Source organism: Rutilus rutilus, assembly GCF_951802725.1.
Source record: "Rutilus rutilus genome assembly, chromosome: 1".
Classification (NCBI taxonomy): Eukaryota; Metazoa; Chordata; class Actinopteri; order Cypriniformes; family Leuciscidae; genus Rutilus; species Rutilus rutilus.
Genome location: NC_140209.1, coordinates 35437164 through 35450647, shown reverse-complemented (window position 1 = coordinate 35450647; position 13484 = coordinate 35437164). Strand labels below are relative to the sequence as shown.

Below are 13484 nucleotides of genomic sequence, written 5' to 3'. Positions count from 1 at the left end.
ATGAAAACGTTGCTATGGACGCGGAACAGACTATTTTCTTTAGCGAAAGCAAAACAATCGTTTTTAAATTAATAAACTCCTTTTTAAATAAAAAATGTGTCAAATTATTTATTTATTTTGTAGGTAGCCATGTAATAAGCGGGATAATGTATAGCGAGTGGGTTGTTATAGCGAATAACAACCCCTTCAGGCTGATTCAAGATTCCCGTTCAGCCTGTTGGGGTTGTTATTCGCTACAACAACCGCCTCGCTATACATTATCCATTACATAATGAGAATACTATTGTAATAAAAATGAATTATTTGGGTTTAGTTATGTTGTTATAGGAAGAGCGCATCCACCGCAGGAGATACACATTCTGACTAGCACGTAACTTCAAGTTCAAATGTGCATACGCGTTATTTTGTGCTTTTAAAAATTAAGATAATAATAAAGATAATAAAGAAAAATACAAACTGCATGAACACACACATTCGCTCTGGACACAGTAACCTGTTCCTGTCATTTCTTTATCCTCTAAACGTTAGAAACATCTTACATTTATATTCAATTGCATGTTATCCCTTTACAGTTAACTCTCATTAAATACTTAAATTACAAATACTTTAATGTTGACTTTTAAACCTAAATTTAACGTCCATTAACAGATATTTCAGCAAAAATGAAAATTTGTGCGATAAATATAAATGTGTGTTCCTCTGAGTATCTGAGGCACGTGCGCGTCGGCGCTCATTCGGTAAAGTATGACGTTTAACACAGACTTTCAGGACGAGCATTCATGCAAAATAGAAATACTCACGTGAATTTGTAACACTTACAGATAAGGATATAACCAAAAAATGTAAGTTTGCGCAGAGAAAACATATCACACATTAAACTGCACACGCATCTGTCAACGCGCCTGACAAACAATCCATGTTGAACATTACGCTTATGCATTAGCTTGAAGCTTAAAATAAAGAATTCTCATGTTTCAGGCAGCTTGGATCACGCACCTATCCCGCAACAGCTCACTCCATTTCCCCCACTATTTTTAGATGAATTTTGTCCATAGAAATGCGTTATTCAGTACTGTAATTTGACGCGACTGGCGGACGTTTTCCGTGCACAGCGGGCAGACATGACTAATTGATAATGACATTCATTGTCGATGATTTTTATTAACGATTTTATCGATTAGTTGTTGCAGCCCTAGACACACCATGTCCTGATTTTGGTTTGTTTACATGTCTTTGGTCAGTGTTGTGTTCATATTTCATTCAAACCGCACCAGAGTTTGTTTGGAAGTGGACCGAGACCCCTCTCTTTCAACGGTCTTGGTCCGCTTGTTTGCTGCGCACCAGGGTTCGGATGGCAGCGTTCACACTCATTCAAATGAACCGTTCTAACAGAGCAATTGCTCCAGGGTTCGTTTTAATCTAACCAAACATGCCAAGTGTGAACACAATCCGCAGGCAAAGCCTTACAGTTTACCGGTTTAGTGCAGCGCAGGCAGCTCAAAGAGCAATGCTCATTAACTATGATTGGGAGTTTCATTTAAATAACATTATAATATGAATACTATTGTAATAAAATGCTGTGAATTCGTTGGGTTTAGTTAAAGTGTTTTTCAGCAAGTTGTTACATGAGGAGCGCATCCACAACAGGGATTAGGATTTTTGCGTCCAATCATTGATTACTGGAAGCAGTATTGGCCAATACCGATCACCGAAATAAATAATAGGTAGGGGTGGGCGATATGACCTAAAATTAATATCACGGTATTTTTCATCTTTTGAACGGTGACGGTATAATATCACGGTATAACTTTTTTTTGGTACATTTTGGGAGGAGTAGCCTGTCCTGTCTCTCTTTAGTATGTGAATAAAGTTAATATTTTTATAATATAATAAGTAAATGGTAGGTATCCTTATCAAAAAGAGACATTATGCATTCTCAACATTTATTTTGCAAAAAACCTAAAGATCTTACTTAACAGTGTACAACAAAACAAAAATTAGCAGTGTAATAACTAGGGCTGTTTTCGACTAAGGATTTTCATAGTCGAATCTGATTCGTTAGATTTTGCCGTAGTCGATTGATAGTCGAACCTTTTTTTTTTTCTTTTTTTTTAGATAGCAGCTAGATTTTTTCCATTTCAAACAAAAGAGCTAAAACACATATATCACACATATATTATAATATTTCATAAACATGAGGAGCAATATGAGAGAGAAATTTGGTGATCGTTGTTTAGGTACATTAAACCACGTAAAGCTTTTTAACGCACATGAGAACCGCGTGGAGTCAACTCGCACATGAGAACCGCGTGGAGTCAACTCACAGCCGCTCCGCAGCCCTGCTGAAAATGTGAAGCAGAAACGCTTAATATCAGATAACGTCCATAATAATTGGACTCCGGGTTCGATTTTTTTTTTACCATTTTCAGTGGTTATGAGGAGCAAAATGAGAGGGAAATTTGGTAATCGTTGTTGACATTAAACCACGTAAAGCTTTTTAACGCACATGAGAACCGTGTGGAGTCAACCCACAGCCGCTCCGCAGCCCTGCTGAAAATGTGAAGCAGATTTTTGAATACATTTTTATTTATTTACATTAGTAAGCTACAGGACATCGTCTTTCAAAACATGACCTGCGCGAAAGCGAAAAAATAAATAAAAATGTACCCAGCCCTTCTGAAAATGCGAATGCGTCTCTGTCCCCAGCACATTTCAAACCAAAGGTTTGAGGTTCATAGTCGAATCAGACCTCTCCGAATCGAATCGTCGAATCCTCGACTATTAGAAGTCAGCCCTATTATTTAGAATTAGATATTATTGATGTAAATGCAGCCGTTCAAGGAACATAATTGATTTATTACGGTATTGACGGTATTAGAAAATCCATGTCGTGGCGCAATGTCACACCGGTGATGACTATGACACCGGTGTACCGCCCACCCCTAATAATAGGCCAACTAGAGTTGTCAAAAGTACCGACTAAAAAAAAAAAAAAAAAAATTACGAAACCAGTATTTCCCTCTAGCATAACAGATTCTTAAACACCTCTGATTGCTCATTGTGTTGACGTGCTCAACACGTATATGATTGGCTACAATGATCAATGCTTCAAAAACATGTTGTCTTTCACGCTCTTTATTGAGCGCTTACAAAGATGCACACGGGAGCATTTGAAAGCGGCGTCTATCAGCCAGTTGACACGCACCATTATAAATGTCCTTGTACATTTTACTTTCGCTATTGAATTAGCGCCAATTCAGGGGCGGCAGTTGCTTGATTGGTAGGTTCATTATTCTTAATGAAAAACACAACAAAACAGTACAATGACAAACTCGCTTAAATAGGAGCTTTTCCATTTCGCTTTGAAACCAAATCTTCCACCATCGTCTTGTCGGTCACTCTCTTAACGTTATAAATGAAATCTGAGTTCTGCTACTGATTTGTGCTGCAAATCGGCTCACGCTGCATTGGGCAGACACGTTCAGTTTTTAATTGTAGTGTGGTTTCTAACTGAACTAGATTTATTACTATAAAAAAAAAAAGTAACAATTTTTTACGACGGTGGGTGACGTTGCCACGGTGCGCAAGTAATGTAACCAGTGTTACAACTGAACACTGGCAACACTGACTATTGCAGCAAGCCTAACACCTGGTAGAACTGCCAGTCCAGAGAATTGATTGAATTAATTGATTAAACACGGTTTTTGATTATTAAAATGATTGAACATTAAAAGTACCATAAAAATGGAATGCAGAAAAACTAAAAAGGAGATTTGGAAAAAAAAAATTTATAAAATGGAATTCAGGGGGTTAATGATTTCATAGGTCCCTTTTTCAGTAAATAGTTTTAATTACTATTATGTAATGGTTCTTTTTATGGCGCATAGTCAGGTTTTTCTCATTAATTTTTTTTAATATTAATATTTCACTTTTAAAATAAACAAGTGTTCAAAAGCACATTACTTTCTGCTGACATACTGAAAATGTCATATGAAAGAATATAAAACTCTATTCCCTTACATCATTTTAATATTAATGACAGCATCCTCTGCTCAGAATGAATTCCCCCAGCTAACACACATCATGCCAACTGAGGAATGAATCCAGGATGGCCAATATGAGCATGACAGAGATGATGTAAATAACAGCAATGGAAAAATGTAGTCAACCATGCAATACGGATTCCTTCAAGGACGAACAGGTATGACAGAAATTAAAATGCTTCTCTAATTATTCATTACTGCCCGCATGTAATTTTAAAGCAACCACAAAAGGAGCAGGATGTGTTTTGAAATGTACCAGACGATATTATTTCAGAATATGGCACTCTCGCTGTGTATATAAGAGCGATACAAGGCTTGTTTATTGTGTGGCACTAGGGAACAGCTAGGCACTGCTTGAACCTCTCACAAAACGAGACAGAAACATCTCTTTATGACCAGCCTAAGCAGAGGGGCAGAAAGAAACCGACAGAGGCAGATAGAACAGGAAAAATGGAGGGGGAGAAGAGAGGGAGAGAGAAAAAGAGAGAGAGACCCAGGCTCTCTGCAGTCTCCAGTGATTATCCCTCGCTCTCAACCCATCCACAGTCTTCTAATGATTCAAGCAGCAGCAATGTCAATATTCACCGTATAAGAGATACCCAGAAGCCTTCAGAGACGATCCCGAGCCTTCAGCAGCTCTCTCCACATGCCCAGCATTCCCCATTCCATTTGATTCTCCACAAAACAAAGGCTTTAAAACAGGCAGGGGGCATCTGGAATCTCTGTATCATTACTGCGATTCAAAACGAATCGATCTGCTTTCTCTTCCCCTCAATAACATACACATGCCAACATCCAACTGAGCGAACACATTAATTACTGCGACATCTCCTACAAAGAAAAAGCAAGCTCTCTCTAAAAAAGAAAAAGCACAGACACATTAGGATTTAACTGGCTCCCCTCGCAGCCCATTACCACTTAAAAATCCTTGCATCCAAAGCCAACTTCACTGGGACAAAAGCACGATGCGCATTTGAAAGGAGCCATTACCTAGGTACAGGTTACATTGCTGTGCCCAAGATTTGTGCACCTCCCCGCACTCAGAATAATTATGAGCTCTTTGTCATCCCATTTTATATGTGATCACACAGACTCCAGACTCCTACAGATTAAACCCTCAAAGGCAGATCTGCGCTCAAGAGCACAGGTAAAAGAGAGAGGCTGAGATTCAGATTACACTTTCCCTCTTAGAGAGCCACGTATCACTCAAATGAAAGAGAAATCACTGACCGGCTAATAAACAACTGTGTCTGAGACTAACCTGGACATATAAAAATTACAATCTCCCTCCTGACATAAAAAAAAAAAAGTCATAGTAAAACACTAACACATGGAGACAACTTGACATTCCACTTGACATTTCATCTTGATATTAGACGTAGACAGAGTGAAATCCGATATATCAATTAACAAGAACTAACACCTTACTTATGACCATATTAATCCAAAATGCAAGATAATTACAATTAGATTTACTATTAGGGATTCACTGATACTAAATTCTGGCCAATCCGACACTTAACTGTAAACCCTATTGTTGTCATTACTAAAGTTATCATAACATTACTCAAAGGCGCAGTATGTAATGTTAACAGCTAAAGGTTGAAATTGGTACTGCAGTCGCCGCCCCCTCCGCCTTGCACGGGTAGCCAGATTGAGGACGTGCAAAAGCAACGAGCGCAATGGACAATGGAAAGCGACAAACCTTACACAAAGTTGATCAGCTAATGTATATGTTCACATTGTTTATATTGCTGAGGCTTTTTAGGTCGGGTAGAATCTACGATCTCTGACCCAGTTCATGTACTGGCTTTCATGGCTGCAGTACGCTGTATTTTCCACCAACTGGCAACCCGGGGTGTCAAAAGACCACTGGGTAACTTGGCAGTGGACGGGATCTCACACATCGTAACAAAAGCAGACATTCCAAAGAAGATTGGAATTTCAAAATGGAATAATTGGCTGTAACATTGTTTTTCGGATAAACAAGTATTTGAACTTAGTATATTTGCAGAGATTTGGGAAACATGGTATTTTTATGCTTTAGTACAGTCAAAAAACATAATACAGCACCTTTAAAATACCATGTTTTGGCATCAAAAGTCAAACAGGTGTGTTTAACTTATTTGGCAGCAAAATCTTTTGAATTAAAAATGTAAGTGTTCAGAACTCAAAATATATTTAAATTGTCATTATTAAGTATTATTATTATTATTATTATTATTACTTCCAAGCTTTATAATGGGAGTTAATGGGATTGAGATTTTGAAGCCCAAAAAAAGTGCGTTCATGCATCATAAAAGTAATCCATATGGCTCCAGGGGGTTGATAAAGGCCTTCTGAAGCGAAGCCATGCGTTTATCAGAAAAATATCCTTATTTATGACTTTATAAACTATAAATCACTGGCTTCCGGTAACGGCCGTATGCGAGTCAAGTGACCTCCTACTCGACGTAGGATGTAGGAGTAGCGCAAGCTTAGGTGAGAGTAGACGTCTCTCATGGCTAAAACAAATAGGGCTGGACAACAAACTCAAGCTCCTCTTCTTTTATATCGAAATCCTCCTACGTTTCTCTTTAAAAATTCTTCTTTTATATTTCTAATTTGTGACCGGTGTTTTGTTTTGATTTTTAAGGATTTTTGTTCCTATGCGCTTCTGCATTTGTCATACGTTAGGGAGGAGTTCACTCTTCACAGTGATTAAAGTTTATAAGTGTATAAATCTATTTAAATATATATATTTTTTCATATAAAAACGCATCGTTTCGCTTCAGAAGGCCTTTATTAACCCCCTGGAATCGTATGGATTACTTTTACAATGGATGAATGCACTTTTTGGGGCTTCAAAATCTCAGGTACCATTCACTTCCATTACAAAGCTTGGTGGAGCCAGGATATTTTTTTTATATCTATCTCAAATTGTGTTTGGCTGAACAAAGAAAGTCATATACACCTATGATGGCTTGAGGGTGAGTGAATTATTGGATAATTTTCATTTTGGGGTGAACTAACCCTTTAATATGCTGTTAAATCACTATTTTATTCAAGTTTGGCTATGAAATGCAATAAAACCTTAATAAAGCTGTTGATGTGAAGTAACAACTTGTTTTAAGGATTTATTGCTTGTTCAATACAAGTAAATCATGTATTCCTACGTCAGTGCAAGACAAACAAAAACATTTTCATATTGAGTCCTGCTGGACCAAATTCCTCTTAAAATGTCTAGATTTAGATTTAGATTTTGACCTTGGTTGGTATAGCCGAGGAATTATTTCTAGAGTTAAAGATGCACGTTACAGACAATCACTGTGGCCTTATTACCAAACTTATTACCAAAGAAACTTCTGAATTCCCTCACTTCCTATAGCTTTTGCCAGCAAATGAAAGACATATGACTCCTGCAAAATTTACATGCATGAAACCCTAAAGCATTTACCTAAAAGGCTATTTAAAAAATAAACGTGACGTCTTTCTGTAATTCCAGCCAAATACTTCATGTAGGCCTAATGAAAAAATCATTTGAACACAGCCTCACAAATGCATTGCTCCCGCTAATTAAAAACACATCAGGTCCAGAGGCAATGGAGAATAGGTTGAGCTGGGTGGAGTGTAGAGGGAGTTTCTGCAGTTTAACAATATCTATCCGTCACTGAGTGTTTCGTTTTGTCATTTTAAATGTTTTTTTTGTTTTTTTTTAAGTTTCCTTTAACAACATCCAAAAATTAAAATGCTACACAAAGCCCTCCGAATGCTAAACAAACTGTCGGGAGAAGATGCGAGTCAAAAGGAGGAAAGGAAGAAGATGCTGCAAAAACAATCTCAAAGAGAGGCGCATTTCCTTTCAGAACACTCCTGGGGATGTTTCTCATCTTTATACCTCACCTGAACATCTAAAGCTCTGAGGTTTTGGACAGAACAGGGTTACTGCACCATCAACAGATGTCAAGGTTTGTCTCAGACAGTTGAGAGAAAACTGGGTCAACTTCTAGGGGTAGATTTCCGCAATTTTCAATCTCTTTGCGGGAGGAGTGCCAGCAGTGAACACAGTGCAGTTGAGCACATCAGAGCAGCAGAGCACAATGTATGCTTGAGCATTTTACAGAGGCTAAATCAAGCTGTGTAAATCCTCCTCCTGCTCCTCCATGCCTGCTTAGAATTTAAGCTTTAGCTCTGAGAGGGGAAAAAACATGGTGTACAAAATAAAAAAAGAAAAAAAAAAAGAGATAGTTTAGGTGCAGTTCCTTATAAAACGCCACTTTTAAAATTAATGTGGTTACTAAGTTGTATCACATCTGCAAACAGACAACAGTATGACTATTTATTCTGACTGTTATGATTAATATGATCTATTTTACTGATCTCTGTTTTACTGTATCTTACAGTCTTAGTTTTAGAAAAGCAATAAGCTGCTCAAAGCTGTGCATTACAGTAAATGCATTTACATCAGTGGCCCTCAACCGGGGAGGCCCGGGTCCAATAGGGTCCTCAGCAAACTTCCAAGAGGGCCTCAAGAGGCCTTAAAACTTATTTAAAATGAGACAAAAACAACCAAAAATCAAGACATTTCTTATTTTAATTCACTTTCTCAAGTTTTTGTTTCTTTCTTTCTTGAAAAACCTATATGAGGTAGCCTCATTCTTTATGCGTTATAAAAAATGTAATCTAGTGTGATTTCGAGACTTGTATAAGTCATCCATGGGCATTTTTATAATTGGATACACATTATAGTTATGCAAAGCTGCAAAATATTTTTATCAGGTAGAAATTTAGACAAAAAAAAAAAAAAAAAAAAAAGATTTACAAATTATTCTTAAAAAAAAAAAAAAAACGGGCCTCTGAATATTGTTGTGGACAATGGCCGGGGCCTTGGAGTCAAAAAGGTTGAGAAAACAGTTGGACAAAAATAATAATTTGTCTTTTTAAAATGTCATGCAAGCACTGCAGTCTGGCTGAAATCACACCAACCCAGTTTTTTAAAGGGACAGTTCGGCCAAAAATGAAAATTCTGTCATCATTTAACCCTCATTTTGTGAAAAACCTGTATGAATTTCTTCTGTGGAACAAAAAGGAAGATATTCTGAGGAATACTGGTTACCAAACGGTTTTGGTTACCATTGGCTTCTATTGGAGAGACAAACAAAAGGGGCATTTCTTAAAATCGCTTCTTTTTTGTTCCAGGGTAGAAAGTCATACAGGTTTAGAATGACATGAGGGTGAGCAAATGACAGATTTTTCTTATTTTTGAGTGAACCATCCCTTTAAGTCGGAATATCAGAGCAGGATAACGCTATTTTAGCTCAGCTTTGTCCGGCATGTATTCATATTGTACTACAATTGTCAATTTGGCATTTTGTGCATGCTCTAAAAGATAGAGGTCACATGGCAACATGCATATCATCCATCAAATATTCAATTATGCAATGCATCATGCGTATAGCTGAACAGCTAAAGCCTGTAGCTTGACCGCACAAAAACCTGCTGCAGTTTGATTATAACACCGCATGTAAATGTAAATGTAAAAAAATAAAAATAAAAAATAAAGTTGTTTTACCATGGTAAAAGCCAAAAAACAACCCATACCTGGAGTGCCTTGTTGCTTTGATATCTCATTGTGAAAGCACCTGTCGATATATTTGCTTTTAAATCTAGGGCGGAAAGCTTTGTAATCTTCAGCAGAGGCTGTTCAAAGGCCCACATGCACCGCTTTCTATTCCAGCAGGACAAGGATTAAAGTATTTAGCAGTCACATCTCTAAATCCCATTTTGCTCATATGGAGGGACTCGAGGCTCTGATGCATCAAGTGATTTGCTGTAAATTTCACAGCACGGCTTAAAAAAAAAAAAAAGCACGTCCTCCAGATTAAACGATGTTGGTGCGATGCACGATATCAACGAGAAAGATAAAAGAGCACAATGGGCCGTCACAACTGGTGGTGAGGAATGCCTCGGGAATATCTGAGCGCAAAAAAAAAAAAAAAAAAATGCATTGCAAAACACAATACCTGAAGCATACATTCCAATACGCTCGTTCGCCGAGCAAACTATGGGTGGTATGAGAGATAGAGATCTAAACAATCAGAAACACAACAAATCCATACGCAGCAATGGACTTCAAAGGGCATTAAATCAGATACATAAATCGTCCCCGAATGCATCTGTTAAATCTATACCGCAAAACTTTTTGGAGAGTGCACATTCTTTCTTTCTTGCTTGCAAAATATTCAATGCAGTTTCTTCTTTTGTGCACATTCTAAAGAGAATCCATGTTGTGGTTCTCCTGAAGAAACCTTTATTCTGCTCCAAAGCCTGCCATTCAAGAGACACCTGCATGGAGAACACAAAGAACACCCACTTGCACCAACTCGCAGTAGGCAAAGACAACGCTGCGACCCAGTATCTGTCTTGCTACCTCAGTCGCAGCTACTTAGAGGTTTCTGCCTATACTGCATTCCTCTCATCTCCTGTGGAAGGCTGTGCTTAACTCAGATTCCCTTTTTATCTTTTTCTTCTGACTGCGATTGCACCGCGAGGGGGGGAAGGGGGATGGAAGAAGAGAGACAGGCTTTTCAAAGCTGCAGGGATTTACCTGTACTCACGGTTGTCCTGATATCTTTTACTGTTGGCCACCCGTTGAGGCACGGTTTCCATGAGCAGCTTCTGGGTCAGCCTGTTGCTGGGAGTGGGGTCGCTTTCAGAGTTCTGCTCCTGCTCCTGGTCGCACCTCCATTCCTCGTCTTCTTTCACAGTTGGCAAGTAGCCCGGCAGGATTTTGCCATTCCCTGACACCGAGCTCTGGTCACTGAACAGTTTGGGACTCTCTCCGCCCGTCCTAGTGTATTCCAAGTATATGTCGGACTTCAAAAACAAAGGGTAGGTGTTTTCCTCCATCATAGTCTGAATTTCGGTTTGAGCCTGGTCGAACATGGCGGGATCGATGTGAAGCTTCATCACGCAGTCTTTGATGAAGCTCTTGGTGGCTGATTTGATCTGCCTCGACACGATCCCGTTGTTATCCAGGATGTACTTTTTGTAAATGGCTTTCGCGAGTTTCAGCATCTTCTCGTTGCCGTCGTTGTTCTCCTGCTTGCGGAAGCCGCTGCAGGCGAACCAGAAGTCCAGCATGTCGGCGCACTCCTCCTGTTTGAGGAAAGTCCTGAACAAGTGTATGCCGTCTTGGTCGTCCAAAAGCGAGTGCAAGGACTCTGCCCACTTCAAATAGGGCGGCGTCGGGGAAGCGCTACCCTCTGGCTCGTAGCCCAGATCCAGGTCGGGTCTTCTGGGCGTAGCTATGGGGGCTTCGTTCTTGAGGCTCTCGCTCTTGGAGGAGTAAAAACTGTGGCTGTACTGTGGCCGTCCATCGCTGGACACCAGATCGCCCTCCTCCCCAGGGACCGGGGGTCTGGGGGCATCCTCAGTGAAGCTGCTGCCCGGGTCTGCTAGATAACACAAGTTCTCGTTTAAGCTCATGCTCACAGTGTCCCTGCACCCTGTCCCAGTACAGCCCACAAGGCAGAAAGTTTATATCCAGACTTCTATTAATGCCACTGTGAAAGAATTCCTCCTATAAGAGAAGTAAAGAGAGAGAGAGAGAGGCATGGAAAAACATTCAATGAGGCTCGACATGGTCAGTTCAGCAAAGTAATACCGCTTGATGCAGAATACAGTGTAAAACCCTGTGTAAAACAGTGCTGCTAATGTCAAGAATCACATAACTTCAACCTGAATTTGGGTACTTTATATCAACAATCAATCAAATACCTATTAGGGAGAATAACATTAAGGAGACCACAGTGTCATCAATAACTAAAACCGACTCGTATCATAGTGTGTTCTTGTGGATTTTATGTTAAAATATAAAGATGTATAACACTATGACCAACTGTTGCAGATGTATCAAGTAAAAATGTTGTATCATACTTGAGCTTATTAAATACTTGTCAATAAAAAGCTAATTCTGTGCATTGCATATAGCATTAAGATGAGAAAAGTAAACACTATTTTTAAAGTGTCTTTGTTACAGAGTAAATAGTCAAATAAATACTGGCAATATTAATTAACCTAGTGTGCTTGGTTGCATGTCATAATGCATAGTTTACTGTTATTAATATAGTAGTGCATATAAGGAGGACGCTAAAATAAAGCGTTACCGTAGATTTCCAACGTTAGAGATACAAGTCAATTACACTGTAATAAAGGCTCTAACAGTACAGCTTTTAGCAATTTAAAACCAGTACCATCTAAGTTTAATTGAACACTGCAGTGCTCTACAACCGCTATCTAACTTGCCGTGGCCTTAGGCATCTATCTTAAAGCAAAGATAGTGCAAAAGGGCAGCCATCATGCCACAAACACTCCTGAACTTACCTGTGACACGATTTATGACACCAACCATAAATCCAACACTTTCAAGTTCCGACCTTAAAACCTGTGACTGCCTGCCAGCTACATTTCGTCTGATGTTCTTGATGAAGCCAGCTAAGGAGGAGAGAGAAACCTTGAGCTTTCCTAGTCAATAACTTTAACAGCGCGAACTTCAATGGCGATGAGCTAGCAGGCTAATCCAGCACAAGACGCGAATTTATAAACATTTTACGCACACAAATGCTGTTAATTGAAAACAAAGCCCCGGTAAACACCACGGGTGTTGAACTGAAAGAGGCCACTAACTAGCTAACTACAAAACAAGCTGTGATAACTTAAAAACATAAATGCAGCGAACATCCACCGCATCAAAGAACGGAACGCGCGAGGATAGGAAGTACGTGCGGCGCGAGACCTTCCCGAACAAGTGAGCATAGACGGTGAAAAACACTTTCACCATCTTTGAGTGCACGAGCCGACATTTCTAGTGAGCTTGTTCTGCTGATCCACTCAACGGTTCAGACTCAACTAGTGTGAGAACACGTTGTCACAAGCACGCTAGCCATCTTTAACCACTAAAAACGCCAATATATCCGATCATCCCACTTATGCACGGGGGGGAAACGGCCATCTAAAAAGGGATCGCGTTCGCTCGCGCTGCGTTTTTCCTTCGCTGACGACATTACAACACCCCTTTCGCTGCCCTCGCGATCTGCTTTGAAGTGAGCCCCACATTCATCGCATTCATGTGTCGGCCTCAGCAGCAGCAGGAGCGGATGGGGGAGGGGAAAGTAAGAAACAAACTCCACACACACACACACAGCCAGGCCCTTCCGCAGCCCAGGGACTAGTGTGCAACTTTGCAACACTGATTTTCGCACTCCAACACGCGCTGATAAACCGAGCGCGAGAGCTTTATAAGCGCGCGCTCGACCTCGCAGAGGATTCGAAGGCGAGCAGCGAAAAAAGCGACGGTGCATTTCATCCCTCTCACTCTCTCTCTCTCTCTCTCTCTCCCTCCGCTACCGCAAACCCCCATTACACCCAAGCCAGGAGGAGGAAAAAAGTGCTCCGTACTGT

General features: G+C 39.8%; 1 protein-coding gene across 4 annotated transcripts in view; it reads right to left on the bottom strand.

Annotated features, from left to right (window-relative positions):
- The window catches only part of axin1 (axin 1), a 33927-nt gene that overhangs the window by 19918 nt on the left and 525 nt on the right, over nucleotides 1-13484 (bottom strand). For 3 of the 4 annotated variants that reach the window (XM_084405885.1, XM_084405888.1, XM_084405887.1), the window contains exon 2: nucleotides 10630-11604. In XM_084405885.1, coding sequence (XP_084262011.1) covers nucleotides 10630-11510 — 881 coding nt within the window. In that variant the 5' untranslated portion in view covers nucleotides 11511-11604. Of the gene's footprint in view, nucleotides 1-10629; nucleotides 11605-12407; nucleotides 13423-13484 lie in introns of those variants that run through there. The other variant, XM_084405886.1, reaches the window with a different exon arrangement.